General features: G+C 36.6%; 2 protein-coding genes across 3 annotated transcripts; one reads left to right on the forward strand and one right to left on the reverse strand.

The window, feature by feature from the left end:
* Positions 1-281: 281 nt before the first annotated feature.
* Positions 282-13,432, reverse strand: LOC306852444 (glutaredoxin 3-like). The gene is made up of 11 exons (XM_079389279.1): positions 12,660-13,432; positions 11,620-11,728; positions 9,323-9,397; positions 7,684-7,885; positions 4,405-4,577; positions 3,981-4,042; positions 3,847-3,904; positions 2,184-2,236; positions 1,992-2,031; positions 1,667-1,759; positions 282-1,074 (listed from the first exon to the last, which is right to left on the reverse strand). Exons 1-11 carry the CDS (start codon positions 12,722-12,724, stop codon positions 1,024-1,026), a joined length of 981 nt encoding a protein of 326 aa, XP_079245405.1. The 5' UTR covers positions 12,725-13,432; the 3' UTR covers positions 282-1,023.
* On the forward strand, positions 13,353-16,163 carry LOC306852445 (uncharacterized protein). Of its 2 annotated transcripts, none has more exons than XM_079389281.1 (4): positions 13,353-13,680; positions 13,971-14,102; positions 14,924-14,989; positions 15,426-16,163. In XM_079389281.1, exons 1-4 carry the CDS (start codon positions 13,621-13,623, stop codon positions 15,453-15,455), a joined length of 288 nt encoding a protein of 95 aa, XP_079245407.1. In that variant the 5' UTR covers positions 13,353-13,620; the 3' UTR covers positions 15,456-16,163. The 2 variants fall into 2 exon arrangements, with proteins under 2 accessions (XP_079245407.1, XP_079245406.1); XM_079389280.1 differs by having other exon boundaries at positions 13,572-13,680; positions 14,927-14,989; positions 15,426-15,575.
* Positions 16,164-20,281: the final 4,118 nt, after the last annotated feature.

Below are 20,281 nucleotides of genomic sequence, written 5' to 3' on the forward strand. Positions count from 1 at the left end.
TCAAAGCCAGATGAGGTGTGGGTCGGCACAACCCCCCCAACCAACAACTGCTGATTAATATTTATGGATCTTTAAATCACAATAAGGGAGATCTTCCTGTCCCCAAGAGCTTGGCAGAGTGACTCTGTCTGAAAAGCTCAAGAATTACATTAATTAAAGCGAGTGGACGAGATTGTGAATGGTACATCCATCATTCCCGCACTCATTAAAGAGGTCGCATATCCAGGATAAAAACTCAAATAAAGGCGGCACAAATTGGCCTAATCTAACAACCTGCAATTAGAAGTAGTTGGAGGAGCTCTTTAATAAGGGCACAGACTCACACAAGATGGTTTTACATGCCAAATCATGGGCTCTGACTGACAGAGACATTAAAGAAAAACAGGATTTACATTAAGTCAAAGTTTACATGATACACATCTGATCCGGGATATTCGATCACAAGTGGACGATGCTAAATATAAGTATAAAAAAAAAAATAATAATTTGACTCAAGCCACACTAATGTAGTCAGAAGGGCATTTTTAAATATAAAGGTAAATGCATATTGATGCATCCCCTAAAACAGTAAAAGATCGCCTACACAACTAACCTACACAACTAACCTGTCATTGCATAAACAATAAATTACTTGCAATTTAATAAGAAAATAGCCATACATATACATGCATCAGTCTTGGATTTTGCCCAATGCCACTTTTATTGAAATTGGTTGCAATGGATGGACATTCTTATTCTAAAAGTATTTGATTGGCCAACAATTTGTGGTCACAGCTGACATATTTAAAGAAACGTGTCAATACCTGTTGTACATTTTAAATCTCAGTTGACCACTTGTAATCAGATCACCAGAGATGGATGTATGTACCAAATGACAGAATTGGTCAACATTGTTTTTAAAAATGAGCAATTTTCTAATAAAACACTAAATTGGATGGAATAAGTCTCCATTCCTTAGGTTAAGTGTGCAGGTTACAGGCATATCAGCAATGTGATCCACATGTTCTTCAGTGCTGGAATAGTTTAGTTTTCTCCTTTCAACACAGGTGCCAGCTCACCGTTCTCCTTCAGCTCCTGTTAAACAATATAAACATTTGCCATCTGTTCATCTTTTGTACATTCAGGTTCAGAGTTGTAGAGCTGCATCTGCCCTCTGCTGGAGTAAAACACCAACTGCAGTGCATCTCTACAGGCAGATGATACAACAGCCATTCAAATGTTTGAGGTTCAAATGTCACATAAATGAGGCTTTATTGAACTTTCTATTCATTAAAGAATCTTGCATCATGGTTTCCACAGAAATATTAGGCAGCAGAACTGTTTTTGCCATCACAAGAATAAATGACATTTTAAAATGTATTCAAATAGAAAAACTAGTGTTTTACTGTATTTTTGAATACAGTAAAAATACAGTGAGCGCTTGTGCAGTGAAAATAAATGCAACCTTGATGAGCATGTTTATTTAAAAAACATAAAAAAAATGTATTGACCTCAAACATTTAAATGGTAGCTTATATGAGATTTAGAATTGCTCTCTAAATCTCTATACCAAAAAGCAATCTGAAAAAAAAATAATAAATTACAAATGCAATGCTGTTTGTAGTACCTAATTCTAAATATATCTTTATCACCTTAGTACGATGTTAAACATTTTTATGCATTTCACCTTGACTATGTCCAGTCCTCCGATTAGTTCCCCTTTAACATACAGCTGTGGGTACGTCGGCCAGTTGGAGAACGTCTTGAGTCCTTGTCTTACCTGTGGAAACAATCAGAAATGCACGTTTTGGCTAAAAACACAAAAACAAGACCATTTATTTAGGGAGAGTCGTATAGTAAAAATACAGTTATATTCTAAACATGACTGCTTAATTATTATTTAATTATTCAGTTCTCAGTTTGTAAGGAACACAGTCTTTCTTGAAGTTGCTTTGGCAAGACAACATTTACCAAGAATAGAAAAATAAACTTAAAACTGAAGGAACTCTCACCTCTTCATCTCCTAATATGTCAAACGTATCGTACTCAACTCTGAAATGTTAACGAAAAACATGTTACTTTAATAACATACATTTAGTCTTTCAGTAATTCATAATTCATGTTAAGAACATTCTCTTAAGAGCTTCCAGTCTTAGTTAAATGACACTGTACGTATAGATTCTGGAATCGTAAAAGCCTCTCACCCCGTGCTGTTCATTATTTCAAGTATCTGACGGCTGAATCCACATTTGGCAGCCTGAGTATTCACAAAGACACGAGTTAAGAGGGTGAAAACGCTAGAACATCATGAAAGGCTGCAGTGAAGCGAAACCCTGCGCTTGAAAGCCAATCAGAGGAAGCAAGTTTTTAACTCCACCAAAACACACGCAGACTAGTGGAGAAGCTCAAAGAACAGAGTACACAAGATACGAGCGGCTCCTCTGGGTCCAAACCAGCACAGAACCAAACTTTCATTTAGAAACTTACAACTACAACCACCTACAAAAGATATTGTGAAGTGCGTCTCAATAACTAGGGGAGAAAGAGGAGGTAATAGAACAAGAGGAGACAGAGAGAAGCCAGTCAGACGAGAGAAGAGAGAGGTCTCGTGAGGAAAGACTTTAAACTACTGCACAGAATGTCTTTCATGTGTGAGTGTTAGAGATCAATACAGTTATGAGGAGAGAGGTGAGGGGTCTTTCTCCTCCATTAAAGAAAGAGAACGCAGCTCTATCAGTGCTGGAGCCGCCTGACATCGATTTCCAGCACCGTTTTACCCCTACATGGTTTCATTTACCGTACGCTAAAGGAAACGCTCATCCAAAAAAGATCTTTCTGTAATTATTTACTCAGCTTCATGTCATTTCAAACCCACATGAGTTTTTCTTCTTCAGTGGAACACAAAGGCAGAATTTTTCGCAGCAATAGTACTTCATAATGTTCGAAAATAATATTTTTAAATTATAATAATTTATCAATACATATACTATGAAACAATTAAATAATCACATTTTCTCTTCAGTGGAAAACAAAGGAAGAAATTTAGCAAAACGTTCATGCAGTGTTAGTTTATAATGGTTTAAAATAAATTATTTTAAATAAATTATTTTCAAATTAATTTTAAATTATTCTAATAACAGTAACAGTGTTGTTATTATTATCAGGGGAAAAAAAGTTGCCTTGGCAACTAGGTGAAGCACTAAAAATCATTACAGTAAAACTAAAAAATGAATACACAGTAAAAAAAAAAAAAAATTAAATGAAAGCTCAATTTATAAAAATAAAAGATAATCCAAAATATTAAAATAAAATAAAATATAATTAATAAGAACTATACAAGTACATAACACTTAACACTGAATAATAATAATAATAATAATAAAGTATATTATATTTGCTAATATATGTAAATAACAAAGTTTAAAAACTGCTTTCAGTGTAGAAAGGAGGAATGGTTTTTTTTTTGGCAGCTGAATGGTGTAGTTAAGGCATCTACCAGCTAGTTGACCCATGCTAACCAGTCATTGGTGAACCCTAAAAGACAAACTACTGAGATTAAATAAAACTGAGAACCAACTCTTTAAAATTTGGTCTGTTCTTTACACAAGGATGACCTGAAATCTGTTTTTATTTCCTGTATGTTTGGAGCAAGAGAGACATGGTCACTATGAAGTTGTGTGAAAAAGTGCTTCGTTATAAAAAAATAACAGCATATGGATTTGTAATAACATGAGCCTGAATAAATAAAACGGTGTGGTTTATCCCTTTAACATCCCGTGCGTTCTCCTCACTCTTTTAAACTGTGTTTCAGGAGGAAAAAAAATAAACTAAACATGAGAGCGTAAAAAAGTATTTAAGTTCACTCACCTCTTTATTGCCTTTCATGAAGAGCATGACGGGTGATTTATTGATTAGAGATTTCAGCCTGTCAGAAGAGAGAATGTTTAAACAAGTCCAGTCGTACAGAGGGGGCGTTTGAGCGAGCGTGTCTCTGTCTTTACCTGTTTTCCAGTGAGACGGTTGTGGGGAAAGTGTTCTCAAGTTCTCCAGACTCGACCATCTCCTGTGGAGGACATAACATATCTGTGAATCCGAACTCGCTTTGAACTCTACTCACACATACACGCTTTCCTTTCATAACTAAAAGCTCCCTGCTGAGATATTTTACCTCTCTGTAAAGGTAAATTCACTGTCTTAATGAGGAAGGGCCTCTAAGACTCTTGAGAGAAGAGAGACAGGGGAAAGAGGATGGATGCTGGCTAACCTAGCCCTCCTCTCTCAGCAGGAGCACTCTGCTTGCTTTAAGCAGAATGAGCTCGCTGGGAATGTAGAGCAACATACAGCTAATAACAGCAAGCCGAGAACACACACGCCGTCAAAAATAGGGAAATATCTAAAAAAAACAAAACTTCTCGTATCTTGTACCTTTATGATGTCCAGTCCTCCGATGAGCTCTCCGTTGACGTAGACTTGCGGATAAGTGGGCCAGTTGGAGTAGGTCTTGAGTCCCTGTCTGACCTCTTCATCCGAGAGAATGTCAAAACTGCTGTACTGTACATTGTGGTCCTTCAAAATCTGAATAATCTGACGACTAAAACCTGCAAACGATGCAACAAAAATGCGTTACAGGTTAAAAAGAAAATCATTACAGCAGTAACTCGGTTAAGTTTGTGTGTGTACTTTATACTAGCTTGCACTTATTTAAAGGCTCTAAAAATATAAAGTAAAAGAAACTAAACATTTACTTATTAAAAGCAAACTATATTATATATTTAATGTCAATACAATCACAACAAATGTTTTCATTTCTCACTGCAAAATTAAAATGAATGCATTTTATTATTAAACTATTAATAAATTAAAATTAAGTTCACCATTTAGTTTGCTAAGTGCTTTTTAATAGCTTGCACTTTCTAAGAGCTTTAAAGGAAGAAACTGAAATGCTTTTATAAAACCATTAAATAATAGATTTATAAAACTAATAATTCCTATTCATATTTTTAATGTCACAACAACAAAAATGTAATTTATCATTGCATTTTATATATAAAATGAAAGTTATATATAGTTATTCTGTTGTACTTTTTGTCCATTTTATGTTATTATGTTGTTATTAACTGTTATTATTATTATAGTAATACATCATGTTAAACTAAATTACTATGAGAAATGTTGTCTTGGCAAGCAGCTGAAATAAAAGTTTTTTTTTTAAATATATTTTCCAAGTAACATTGTTTTATGGTTTTAGTTTGAGTTTAATAACCTTGCTACATTTTTTTGTATGTTTTTACTCATTTGTCCATTTATAGTTACTACGCAATATTGGGCAACACGACTGAAAGCTAGAACCAAATTTCTTGATTTCTGAATTTTAAATAGCAGTTCTGTTCATATGGATGACTACAAGCCAAAAATGAGAGAAGATAAAAGAGAGAGTGATATTAGATGGGAGGAGACAAAGAGAACAAGAAGCAAGAGAATCGGCGCACAAGGAGGAGGAGTGAGCGAGAGAAAGAAACAAGATCAGGAGAGAAAGATGTGCAAGGTGATGTGTAGAGTCTGTGTAGCCCCTGCAGTAAAACACCCATTTTCATCTTGTGTGGCTCATGAGGGAATTCATTATAAAACAGCTCCAGGCGCCTCACTTGTGCTTATGCATTTGCTGGTATATTAGCTCGACTCTATCAGAGCGGGCAAACAGGCGGGCAGCTGCTTTCTCTGGCTCCGGGCGAACTCCACCAGACATGCTGCATTGATTGCAGAGTTCTTTCCCCCTCTATGCCTGCACCTACAGGGGCCTAAGACCGCTCGCTCTGGCCGACTCCGCTCCAGGAGAGGGGCGATGTTACAGCCTCGTTCCTCTTTTGAAGGACAACCCACTCAGAGCGAGAAAGGCTGAGAGATCAGAATTGATACACGGACCCTTAACCTTTTAATTTGACATGCATAACTGCTTTAGAATTAGCGTTAGCGGACCACTTGATCATTTGGCTCAACGCTCGTATTGGAACAAAAGAGCACGTTTACGTTTAGAACCCAATGCACACCACTGACCGGCATGGCTCGCTCTCTGTGCATTATTTCTTGATTTGGACATAAGCCAAGCGAATGAGAACATCAATAAGCTTCAGCATTATAATATCTCCGAGCCGGACCGACCCACTGACACCTAGCACGGCTTCAAATAACATCAACGGCGCCGAGCAACAGGTTCCGGGCTCAGAGACGAAGCGGCGTAAACTCTGAGGATCTTCTATTAATAAAGCAGAGCTGGAGGAGCTGGCAGCCGTTGAAAGCCCAACATCACGTTTGAGATTAGAGTTCAATATCGTTCTTATTTTGATCTCAGGATGGCAAACGCCAGCCTTCCCCCAGACCTTCCTCTTTACACAGCCAAAACGTCAAGCGCTAAACTGCGCCTCAGTCCATGACGAAATATGCACTTTGAACTATCAAAAGTATTTTGTTTTGAATGGGCGAAATTAATACGAGGATGTTTTCCAACGCCGAACCACACATTTTTGACATGAGGAGGAAGTGCTAGGAAGAAAAAAGCATGCCAGAAAATCAAGATCAAGCTGACAGCCTAAAGTTAAACAAACTAAAGACTAAACCGCTATTAAGTGATTAAGCGGTCACTGTCAGGATTTAATAAGTATAACTTTGACTTACAAAAGCAGAACATGTTCCATCATTTTTATCAACAAATGTTTGATTAACAAAAGTGGTTGTTCACCCTTGTGTCAGCTTTGAAATCTACCAGCAGCCTTGTCAACAATGTCTCTTTTCCATTTTAGTGAAGTAAATACAGACCTTTTTCACACACTGTGATGATGCATTTCGGTTATTAACATCATAAATCAAGCAAGGTTTTGTATATCTTCATTTAAAAGGAAATTAGTGTACATTTATAACACTACACTTTGTATTATACATTAAGGCAGTATAATAAGAAAACTAGTCCCACTGAGTGTGTGTTTCTAATGCAACGGCTGCATTTTTTTCTACTGGTATTAGAGCGAATGGGAGCACAACTACATTTGTTGTAGTTTCCGTTCACCGCTATAGAGGTTTACCCAACTAAACTAAAATAGTCCTTTTTAGTTGCTGAAAATCTAATTATTAAATAATAAAAATGTGTAAAATTTCAATAAATAAATACCTTGAATGCAAGTCACTTTGGATAAAAAAGATTCATGTAAATTTAATATTTCATACCTGCATGTCATGTGACCATTAAACAACATCAGAAAACCATGAACATGCAACTGTGCGTTAAACTATTAAAACTTAAAATCTCAGATGGTCTTTTCAAAATAAAATACATAAATAAGTTTGGGAATCCCTGCCATACACACAGCACAAAGCATGCATAAATTTGTGAAAGTAACGATGCAACACGACAAAAAAAGTAACTGAATGCACGTTGCATTGTGCCACAGCATCTTTGTCAATTTTAATGGGAGCTACTTAGCGATTTCAAATCAGTAGAAACTTTGGGTCAAACCGAGCCAGACTGGATGGAACCTGGAATATAGTGGCGCATCCATACTGACATCCTTCGGACTTAAAGACGTAATGCACTTCTCTCTCCGTCCCGTTCATGCAACCTTGATTAGTCTCACTCCATCGCCAACGGTTGCTCTAACTAACCCGCTGACCTTGTGTTAATTTATGCGAGCGAGTGTATATGTGCGTGTTTACCACAGCGAGGCTCCTGGGGCAATCCCTTCATGAAGAGCATGCAGGGTGCGGCGTTGATCAGCCTCTTCAGTCTCTCATTGAGATCCTCTTTAGGGACGTCCCCCGCCCTGGCAGCCCCGCTCCCACCGGACCCCAGCCGCTGCACCTTATTGGTCAGCTCAGGGGCATGCGCACCATCCAACCTGTCAATCTTCTCACCGCCCTAAGGGTTGTCGGTAAACAAATAAATAAATAAAAAACACTCAAGAGTGAGTAGTGATAGATTGAGAGGGAGGAAAAAAACAGCATTAATTTTTTAGGATGCTTGCCAGTTTGTTTAGATTGTTTGCAGGGAGAGAGAGAAAACAGGCCGCAGGCTCTCGTGGTTCTTTGACATGTTACGCCAAGAGAGGGAAAGTCTTGCCAAGCCGTGTGTTTGTTTAACCTCCGATTATTTCTCAGTTGCTTGATTCTAACACGAGGAGATTTTGCAGCTCACATTACTTGATCGTTAAACTCAACCTTCCCAACAGGCTCCGTTTTTCTAACCTCGCCTCCCTCTGCTAAATAAACACAAAAAACTATCGCAGCACACCTAACATAAATAAAATCTGTGTGTACAGAAAAACGCAATCTGGCATAGATCAGCATGCTTTACGAAACATAAAGAACGCAGTGTAGTAGTGAACTTCATACTATATAAAAATAAGAAATTAAAACGGATACATTTTGCTGGTCTTAAATTTATTCTGCACGGTTAAGTGCACATTATTCTAAAACAAAGTAAGTTTTTATTTTCACAATCTTTTATTTAAATGTTTTAACTTTCTTCGCCTCTGAAACAACTTTTCTGCTGATGTAATTAAGGCTGTGTGGGCGGGGAAAACTAATACTAACCAATGATATAATAACCTAACATTCACAATCCGATCAAATTCAAATGATAACAATCAAGTTATATAAGTCACCATTTTATATACAAAATAGTTTCATTTGTACACAAGTCACATTGAATGTTTTGTGAAAGCCATTTCCTGTTTCAAGGTTACTTCTGTAACAAGGTTTATTTAATAGTAGTAATAGCTGAGTAAAATGATAAAATAAAATAAAAAGTTCATTTTAAACTTCAGTGGTGTTCTTTTCTAACCTTCTACTTATCAAAAAATTAAAATTAAAAACAAAAAAGTATCATGTAGTACAACTGTTTCCAACAATAATAAGAAGAAGAAGAAATGTTGCTTAAGCAGCAAATTAACATATTAGAATGATTTCTGAAGGATCATGTGACACTAAAGACTGGAGTAATGATGCTGAAAATTCAACTTTGTATCACAGGAATAAATTACATTTTAAATTATATTCAAATAAAAACTTCTCTTTTTTTAAATTGTTGTAATATTTCATATTTTTTGACTTTTTGATCAAATAAATTCAGTCTCTGTGAGCACAGGACACTTTTTTCAAAAACATTTAAAAAGCCTTACCTGCCCCCAAACTTTTAAAAGGTTTAAATCATGTAAATTATGTGTTTATTTTTCCTATGTGTGATTGAACTAACCTCCCACTCTCTAAAAACATTGCCTTTATGTTAAGAAAAAAAAGAAATTACCATCATTTGGGTAAATCTGAGCATAGCTGAAGTCAAATGTGGAAGTTTTACCTTGAAGAAGAGGAAGGTGGGAACTGAAGTGATCTCATACTTTTCAGAAACCTCCGGGACTGCCTCTGCCTCCAGCTAAAAACAGAGAGAGAGAACTACTGTACTAATGATTCTTTATAATTCACATTAATAAAACATCACAAACATCAACATGTCAAACAAAACATGTGGGCTGACACTTTATCTGGCTGTAAAAACCCAATTTAAGACAGAAAAACACGAAAAAATATAAAAATTCACATGAAATTGAAAACTAACACTACAAATCTAAACTCCACTGCCTCAGCTATAACATGTACAATGATAACAGTCAATGCTGACAGTCAAACGCTTGGACACACTTCTGAAATTTATTTTATGGATGCATAAACTGTACCTAAAAATGAATTCTTAAAATAACTAAAAACAAACATTTACTACTAAAAACAAAGAGAAATTATCCAATACTGAATGTATTCTAAGGAATTCAACACAATTTATTTCATATAGATTATAAAAGGGCAATTGTTGCTTGAAGAACTCTTCTGCTCTGCTGACTGTGTGATGAAAGGCAGTATTAACCCTTAACAGAAGGAAAAATGTATCTCTGCCAGTTTAAGGCCATGAGGAAGGTAAAGTCATTCAGAGCCTGAGGCATTTCAATGCTCTCCACTGGGAGCTGGAGCAGAGCAGCTGGATCTGTGTTACTGGAGCTAGAGCCGTTTAGAGCCCAGTGCACACAGGAACATTTGCAAGAATAATGGCCATTGTCAAACAGGTATCTCAAACACAACGAACCATCTGCGGATGGTCAAACAAACAAAGAGTTCCACGCCACTGGTTGAGCCATTACTGGTATGTCGGCTGGGTTAGACGAACAAACAAACAAAACTAAATTTTGACTGTGCCACAGTACTCTACACTTTCTAGGAATGGCTTACACGGTTATTTCACTGCATTAATTTGGGATAAGAGAAAGCATTTAATAAAAAAAATTATAAATCAGTTTTTAAATTCATATAAGAATCAAAATACCAAATAACTAAACTACAGGAAAAATACATTTCTGAAAAAAAAGGCAAAGTCACAATATTTTCCTCACTTTTTCCCGAATTTACAACAATTTACCAGTAAAATGGTTTCTCAAATGAGGAAAAAATATGTAGAATGGGATTTTATTTTTTCATCTATAATTGATTGGATCATTGGATTGGAAATATTTATAATAAACACTGCAATTCCATAAAATGGAAAAATTTAAACATATATATTATCTTAAACCTGTTAAAATAAAAATATTAATTGCAGCATATATAAAAGCATATTTAATTGTTAAAATTAATTACTTATATATACAGTGCCCTCCATAAGTATTGGAACAGTAAACACAAAATTGCTCTGTTGGCTGTGGAGTCAAGACATTTACAAATATGATTCAAATATGAATATGAGACAAAACTGCAAAAGCGAAACACTCATCAAACACCAATGACTTGTATAGACACTATAAGGACAAAAGTGTTGGGACACCCCCTTCTTAAGAACAGAAAAAGACACTAATAAAACTGTGGCAACAAAGATGGAAACATAATTCATGTATTTAAAAATTGTATTTTCATCTCTGCTGCAATAGTTTTGGACATGTCTATGGTGTCATTGGTGTTTAGTGATGAGTTTTTGGCTCAAGGTCTGCATTTAAAGTCACACCAGAGGTGTTCAGCTGGGATCAGGACTTGTCTTTCTGCAGACCAGTCAAGTTCTTCCACACTGACTGAATCCATCATGTCTTTTTGAACCGTGTCTTATACACAGAGACACTGTCATGTTAGAATAGAAAAGGGTCCTGTCCAAACTGTTGCTATAAAATTAGAAGCACACAATTCCCAAGAATATCATTATATGCTTAAACATTAAGATTTGTACTCATAGAAATTACTAAAGTAGTCAAACCTGTTCATTAGAAGGGGGTGACCCAATACTTTTGGCAATATAGTGTATATTCACTATAAATGTCATTCAAAGAGTTCTGTCCTTTGCCTTTCTGCAAACTGGCCAGATATCAATAAAAATAATAGTAATATTAAGAATTACTTTGCAAAGAGAAACAACATATTCATATTCAAAACACAGCTCTGTTGGTTTTAGCAGCCAGATATGTACATTTATGGGCAGCCACTGGTGCGATTTGGGAAATTTGAACCAATTCTGCTAATACGCTGATACAGAAACTACGTCACAATGTAATTTGCCCTCAATTTGCACAAATTAAGCATGACTGTTATTGGTGAAATGATTTCCAGTATTGCTGTGAGGGGTACCTTCACAAACATGGTGTGTTTGTGCTCTTTGGATAATTCGGTCATCACATCGTTCATCTGCAAACACTGCGGAGCCCATGGCGCTTGGAAATGGACAACGGTGAGGGACCTGAACAAGACAGAGTAGGAAAGATGAGCTTGAGATCTAGAGTTAGAGAGGATTGTCTTCGGGAAATCCATGAAGATCTTAATAACAGGTTTCATTTAAATATGAATCTAGAATGTAATGTAGATCAATTTGCTTATTGCTAATCATCTGACATGACATTAAAGACAACGAACAACACAAATTACCACAGAAGTAATGACCAATCAAAGAAATCATATCTGCTTACAAAAATAACTTATGCTTTTATATAAAGTGCAATAAGTGGACGTATTAGGAGCATTTTTGGGTTGTGCTGAGACTTCACACAAAGCTGAGACTTCATGTGTGTACACTTTTGATTGTGTTTGAACGTACTCCTTTACTGAGACCAGTCCTGATCATGAACACTAGACTGCACTAGCTCAGATAGTGAATTATCTAATTATTTGTCTGTTCATAACTGCATAAGTCTCCTCTGCAATGACACCAGATAAACAGGCTCTGCCAGTATGAAAACTGAAAGTGTGGAAGGTCTGTGATTATCATCAAGTCATACTATTTGCTGAAAAAATGTCAAATTATCAAGTTTAGTTTTGGAATGACCAAGTGCAGAACTATTCATTTTTCATAGTGTCTGTCTAGCATAAATTCAGCCTAAAGAGGTCTGATTCTGGGGACAAAACAATAACAGCAGTCTTGCAACGAGGATATTACAGACAGCTGGAATGAAATGCAGTATTAAAACAATCTGCCAAAATCATGCCCTCTAGATCAGATTAATGTCCATGCATTAATATAGATTTGAGTTTCTCTGAACAGGCCATCGGTTATTTCATTCTATTCGATCAAAATGCACACTATAAACGTTTTCTCTCCTTGCCTATGTGTTGAATCAGTTAAACTGTTCGAAATGAATTGCATTTCGTGACAAACTAATGAATTATTCACTTACTTGCTGTTATTTTTTAATAATTCCTCAAACTGCTGCAGTGAAGTCGCGTCCGTGAGGTTCGCCATGCTGCCAGACGTTACTAAGCGATCATCGAACCCTCCATCGGGACACTGTACCGAAGCAAGGCATTACTAAACAATATACGATATCACCAACATCGAACAGTCATGGGAGAAATGTTGAGTTGAAAATTAAGACGTTGTTTAAATATATAACATTTGAATTATATACACAACATATTACGTTTTAAATAACGTTTTCTTCCATCTTTCAGAGGTGAAATTTACAGTGTGTGGCAACAAATAACCTGAATTAGTCTCTTTCCTGTACTGTACTTTCATTTGTATATCATTTACAGTTGCTATACAAAATTAAAATACGGACTATTCTTGTGATAGTTTTGTGCCATTTTGTAACTTCTCAGTCCCCGTTCACTTATAATTTCACTATAATTAAAGAAGAATGTTAACCGAAGGTTTACAAATTGTAAAAGTATTAAAATGTGATGTGAGACATGCAAAAAGAAAAGCAGTAAGGTTCAGAATGACCCTGGGTCAAGTGTGGAGACTGGGGATAAACAGGTGAACTGTTCCTTTAAATTAAATTGGCTGACTCTCGTCGAATAATAATGCTTTATTTGACGTAACCCCGCCTCCTTTAGCCCGTACTGTTCACTGATTGGTTGGGGCAGCTGTATGTCACTCATCTTGAACGCTACAGGAACTTAATATACAGCGGCTTACTTTTGCTTATCAAAACGGGCATGTTTAGAATTATTGTCTTTTTGCTTTATTTTTATAATACTTTTACAAATGCTTCAGTGGTCGATGGATAAAAGTGGCCGCCTTTGACTGCTTAATAAAATGAGTTTTTGACTTTGCGTTTGGGGCGGATTGTATTAATTCATCAAGTGTTTGAATTAAAGCTAAACTCTGCAGGCTTCAGTACTGTAAAATAATCAATGGATTGCATAAATCCCATGCAGAATAAGAGAAGACATAGTGGAGAGCTGGAACAGTCGGTAAATGGACTTAATTGTATTACTATATCCTGATGCATGCTTTAAACATGCTAAATATGCATTAGTATGCATGCTTTTGATAGTATTTGTTTGAGCTTCTGTGGCAAGAGTTATGAGTTATTATTAGTGCATTTAAATAAGCCCATCTGGTCATCACTGAAAATAGCTGTTGTGATTTATAGGAACAGAATGCACCGTGGCATCACAGCTACATCTGATTCCATTGGCATCTTCTTACATGATCAAGCTATAAATAATTCAATGCATGTTAATCTTTTTGAACTTCACAGAAAAGGCTGTGTAATGGACTGGGAGGCTGTGGCCGGGCTGAATATGGTGCAGTGATGGAAACTCCAATGGACACATGGGATGCCCAAAATCACAGCCTTCAAAATGGACACAGTGCCAAAGTCCCCGGCATGGTATACAATCTCCCACATGCCTGTTCTCTGCCTGATAATGGGCCATTTTTCCTTTTTCTTCTAGGATTCCAAATGCACATAAAACAAGTTCTCAACTGGGTAAAATGTGGCTGTTGTATATCTCAAGGATTTTTTTTTGGTTTCAAATGATGATTTATTTATTTGACTGTCTCTCTTCTTCCTGTCTCTCTTGTTTACAGGGTTGTGGTGAACTTGTATATTGCTCTTATCTGATGTTCTTGTGTTTATGAAGCATGAGGAATGCAGGGGTTAAAGGTCACGGTCTATTAAGCAGTCTGTTTTATTGCACTGTTTCTGCCAATAATTATTTGCATTTACTGAAGTGATTGGAAATACTTTGGAAAGAAAGTGTTATTGGAGCCTTCTGGGGCCTGAAATGGAGGAATCTTGGTCAATATAGATACACCATATTTTGCTGAAAGTGTGTTTGTGCTGGCATCTTGGATAAATAAATATGATAATAAAACTGCCGGTAGGTGGCAGCAAGTCCCTGTTTTAACAAATGGTTTATTGAATCATTAGTGTACTAAAAAAAGTAGGCAAAAGTAAATAAATAAAATACTATAATAATAACGACTGTTGTTCATAAAAAGTAATATTTCATTGTGTATATAATTTTCTTGTAATGTTTCTTGTGGAACCCAAAATACTGGTACTGAACAAACTTTTCAAGTCTGCTATTAAGTGTAATTTTCAGGCATTCGGTGATCCTTACCAAAAACATATAGGAATCATGTTTTAATGGCATGTGTCTATTTGCAAATCTTTATTTGAATCTCTGATGTGTTTGGTTTTGTCAGCAGGTGTTACCTGCCCCAGGACGCGGTGCAGGACAGTATTGCCCCAGGTGTATGGCGGGTGAACCTGTGAGTAACATTTGCTATTCTTCTTTGTGGGTTACAAATAATATTCCCCTCTTCTTTCATGTCAAAAGTGTGTGTGGATAACATGCCACTTTTTACAATATGACACATTCATCAAATTTTGTGCACGCACATGCACTCAATCTACCCACAGCACTTTCACCGGACGGCGTTGATACAAGCAATATGATTTCCTTTGGAAATGTTGTACTTCCTGCAAATCAATATTTATTCATGACGAGAAAGAAATGCACATTTTGAACGGTTTTCCCGCAGGCCAGAGTACCTACCAGCTGATCTAACCACTAGGACACGGGAACAGTCAGCATATATGAATATCAATTTGCGTAGGGTTAATGAACATTATACATACTATGCATAGAGTGTTGAGTGAAGTTGACCTGTGTCACATCAATGTTTCTCTCTCTGTCTCTGACAGGGCCATATAAACCACATCATGAGGTATTGATCAGCATTGCCGATGACTCCTGGAGAAAATGAATCGACTGAATAAACGGCCGATGCAGAGAAGCGATCTGCAGTTTATCCGTACCGTGTGGGTTTTTTCCCCGCATGCTTTGTGCCTTCCATGCATTTTCAAACTAGCCTCACCTACCTACAGTAGTACCTGTTATTGTTTCGTAGCAATGAGGTTCACATTACCAAGAACACTCCGGTGGTAAAAAAAAAGGCCACGAATGATGGTGTGTTGAGATTTTTGCACTGTCCATTTTTCAGTGTTGCATTACAGCTGTAAAATGTAATGTTAGCAAAGTCTTTGAAACTATATGCACAAATAATCTTTTTTTAGACCATTTTTCTAAAAAAATTAAATAATGAAAGAATTTTCAGAATTAAATGTTATTTCACATTTTTTAAAGTATGTTCATGGTTTAACATTTCAGTTGCATTTAATTTGGTAGTTAAATGTCCAGAAATGTATATCTGGTTCATTTGAAGGACATTTTTGTAATTGTCACAATAGATTTGTCTTTTGTTTTGTTTTCCTTTGTAGAAGACATTTCACTGTATTCAGTGATTTAACCTATTTGTATCCTTTATAACCCAATCCAGAATATTTTGCATAAAGTCTAATTTGATTAAAGCTTTTGTGTTTAGTTTTTTCTCACGCTTTTTAAAAATAAAATCAGTACATGCTGTTCCCAAAAGTGCACACAAGATGGCAGTGTCCCATTCTGTTTTTCTTCCAAGGGGACTTGGACAAGTCAGTAGCTTTTAAATATTTGGTACCACCATACATCTGTTTCTCAGTTTAATTCATTTTAAATATTCCTGGTGTTTTATTGAAATCAAAACGTTAAGTTTTACAATGCATGCTTTATTTTTATCGGTCCACTTCATCATTCCACGCTAACCCACCTTTAACATAAGAAGTTTTATTTTCTCAATAATGACTCTGATTAATAAGAAGAACACCTGAACCTCATCTTGATGTTTTTTCCAGGAGGAGCAAAGACTTGTCTCAGCTATTCCCCTCAGACAGCAAGTTTTAATACTCATTTTGACATATTCTCGCAGATATGACTTCCTCAAGCTGCGGCCCAGCTCATAAAACAAGCTTCTCCTATACAAGAGACTTATAAGAGTGGCCGTGTATTCATAAGTCATAGTTTCTGCTCCTGTAAGTTATAAAGGAATTACCTCAGCTCAGGAGCAGCCGTGGGGACGGGTCGAAGTTTGTGCTAAGTCAACCAAGATGGATTTAAGTATATTACCAGCTCAATCTTCCTCACCCTCCCTCAGTGTTAGCTTTTGTCGGTGGAGAAATGAGAGGCAGCGTTCAGACAAAGCTTGACCTCTTGGGGCCGGCTCTCAGAGCCTAGATTTTCAATAATGTAGGACAATAAAGCTTAGTCCTATAACCTACTGCAATATGCTACAAGTGTAAAGAGCTTAGCTGCTAATAAAGGAGGCCGAGGAGTGAGAGCGCGAGCGGGAAAAAAAGGGAAAACAACAACTCATCTTCAGAACTCATATTTGGAGATCAAGTGCGGCCCATAAGAGCTTTTCATAAGGACAGTAATGAGATGCTGAGGAGGAAGACGAGGAGATCAGACCGGTCAAGCCTGACAACTGCTATCTGACACAGTGGATATGAACACGGTAGTCCCTCCGAGCGCTCATGACAGGTGCACATATATGTTTGTTTAGATGTTGGTGCTTTCAGCCTCATAGATGAGTTATTATTTTCCTCTCCAGCCCCCTCGGCTCTCGCCGTGACCTGACGCTTCGTGGACCTGCTCCTGGTTTCCCGTAAGTGGCCCAGGTTGCCGGTGTGTTCTCCTTAGGGAGACAAGGGGCTATTATGGGTTTATTGTACAGATCAGCGGGGTCAGGGTACACCGTGTGCACATGCAGGGGAAATTTCTGGTTCGCTTTCGTTGTCAGCAGGGAGGAGGAAAACCAATCGAGCGTTCTAACGTGCTGACTAGTTGCTTTCTTGATTATATATGCGTATTAATGAAAAAAAAATATCACTGAAAGGTTCTCTGGATAACCCAAAATGTTTTTTTCCATGATGATAGCACTCTTTTGGAACTTTATTGTATAGATGGTATGTTCGCAATACAGCAATGCTGCACTGAAGAACCATTTTGGGTGAATACACTCTTAAAAATAAAGGTTCTTTATTGGCATTCGTTGTTTGAAGAATACATTTTAACATGGAACATTTCCATTGCACAAAAGGTTCTTTAGATTATTAAAATGTTCTTCACACTAGGAAAAAATACAAATATTTTGGAACCATTGATGCCAATAAAAAAAAAAACTTACTAGTACTAGCTTGCTGAACACATATTGTTTTGTTTTTTTATTTTTGTTATGCTAAAAGGTGAATGTGAGTGGAGGCAACATGTAAAAAAGAAAAAAAAAAGAGATGTTAAAATTACTTCCCATTCATCCATTACACAGGAACTGGAAGATCAAGCGCAGTGCACTATTGGATACATGCTACATTGTTGTCACATGACCTTGTCATGTTGTGTGAGAATACTGTTCAGTTACCAGTTTAAAATAATAATGAAAAAAACGCTTATTTTGCATACATTTTCAGTATAATTTGTGTAAAAATTACTTTTTCAATTCAATCAGATAATAATAAAAATAAAAAAAGATCGTAATATTCAAGGTATGGCCTTTGATGTCAAAAAAGGGGAAACATTTTCTCCTCCCTTTTTTTTTTTTTAATTGAGTTTTTCAAAATAATCAGCATACTCAATGCAGAATTAACAGTGTACAAAGTTTGAGAGAGAGAAAAAAAATGAGACGAGAGAAAGAAAAAGGGGAAAAAATATCCTCCCTTTTAAAAAATAATAAGTCTGTTCTTGTGCTGTCCTAGTTGAATTTTACTATTTCCCTTCTGTCTTTATCTCCACCGTTTTTTGGCTGCAACCCACTGGTTGAGAATCACTGCTTTATGTCTTCTGTAAATGTGCTTTGTGCACAATACTCCTTTTATTTACTGTAGAGTTGAATGTTTGTATCACTTCTCCAAATGTAGCCATTATCAGGTCATTAAAACCGAATAAAAGAAAGCTTTTGTTGTACGCAGGCCCTTCTATAGACTCAAGTATCTCATAAAAGCTGGATTTTCCTCTATTGCTCAATGGGAAACCTCAGTTAAAGAGTCTAAAGGCCTAAATGCAGCAGTGACAAAATTTCCGTCTTTCCCCTGCCTCTTCCTGAAGCGTAGGGCCCGTCTCTTTCATGGCTGTGTTCTTTTCTGGATCTCATATACTCTTACACCATTTCCACCTACTTTGTTTATGAGGCTTTGATCCACAATATTCTAGGCTAAGTTACACCCATGCTCTGCAAGGTGAACCTGTCGGCATTGTTCCCAACGGGAACCTAATACTCGTGGAGTCTTTCCTCTCTCCTCTCAAAAAACTGCTCTCTTTAGTAACAGAATTCTCCAAAGATGCTGAACAAAAGGTCATGCACAAAGACACAATTTTATGCTCCTTTAATGAGTCAAATTTGCTACCTCTGCACTCACTTAAAGATACTTTGCTAGATAACGGCGCATTATCAAAACCCTCGTCAATAAAGGGCGTAACTCATTGAATGCGGTTAAAGGGAGAGAAAAGTGTAAATGCACCACGCGGGTGACCTGTGTATATATGACCATTTTGCACTGTTAAAGATATCTACATCTTTCGGCCTAATCTTTTGATGTTTCCTGTTTATGAATGGACTGAAAGCTGCGCATTGTGGGAAAGAATAAAGACCGGTGGAGGTGTCTGCATTATATCTGTTAAAGAGAGTCTCAGAGACATGAATGTGGGGCACTGATTCATTGTGTTCCTCACGGTTGCCTCATTCAGACTTTCATGGAAGCCTTTTGTCCTAAATCTTAAGATCCGTCCATTTAAAATCACGCCTGACAATGCTCTCATAGACAATTAATATGCATTTGCGGACTGGTGGGGTGCATGGCTTTTGTGAAATCGCTGATTTGGAAGGGACCCACTGGATTGTTTATTTATTTCATTTTTATCGAATCAATATCCCATTACAGAGAGATATTGTAATGTGTAACCTTTACCCAATATGTTTTATTCATCTTTAGAGGAAAACGTGGGATGCAGAGACCTGAACGTCGCTGAAACGTAATAATCAAACCACACAAATTAGTCTGGCGGCAAACAATATTCTTGAAACCTCTTTATGATCATGAAATTAAATAACAAGAATCAATGTAATGCCTAAAAATGATGTGAAATGTAAGAAATTGTTACCAAGGTTTTCTTTTGTTCTACACTGGGAACTCTTCATGGGCTGAACATAATCATATAAAGGTGTCTAGGACATCTTTATCAAATATTAATGCCTCGTAGTATGATGTCAAGGTCGGTTGATGATAAAAACAGCTGGAGATGAAGGGTTATTATTGTGGATCTCCCAAAAACACATTTATGGTCATTTTTTAATAATAATAAAAAATTAATAAAATAAGCCTTTGTAATATCTTTGAGCACTGTACAATTTAGATAATACTTAACATTTTTTGGTAGTAGCCTACAGTAGGCTAATGAAAATGAGAGTTGGCAGAATACAATGACTAGAAAGCAGAAGGTGCTAGACATGTCCTCAAAAGGATTTGTGATAGTCAGCCATAATAGTCATGTGAATTCATATTCATGCAGATAATAGAAAATCATATTCAGCATTATGTGTGCATTTTCTTTTCTTTGTATTTTTTTTCCCCACAGGTGACAGGTTTCAAAACAATGCCACCATATTTGTATTGGTTTTACCGAATTATCCGCT

This window comes from Barbus barbus (assembly GCF_936440315.1).
Source record: "Barbus barbus genome assembly, chromosome: 32".
NCBI classification, from domain to species: domain Eukaryota; kingdom Metazoa; phylum Chordata; class Actinopteri; order Cypriniformes; family Cyprinidae; genus Barbus; species Barbus barbus.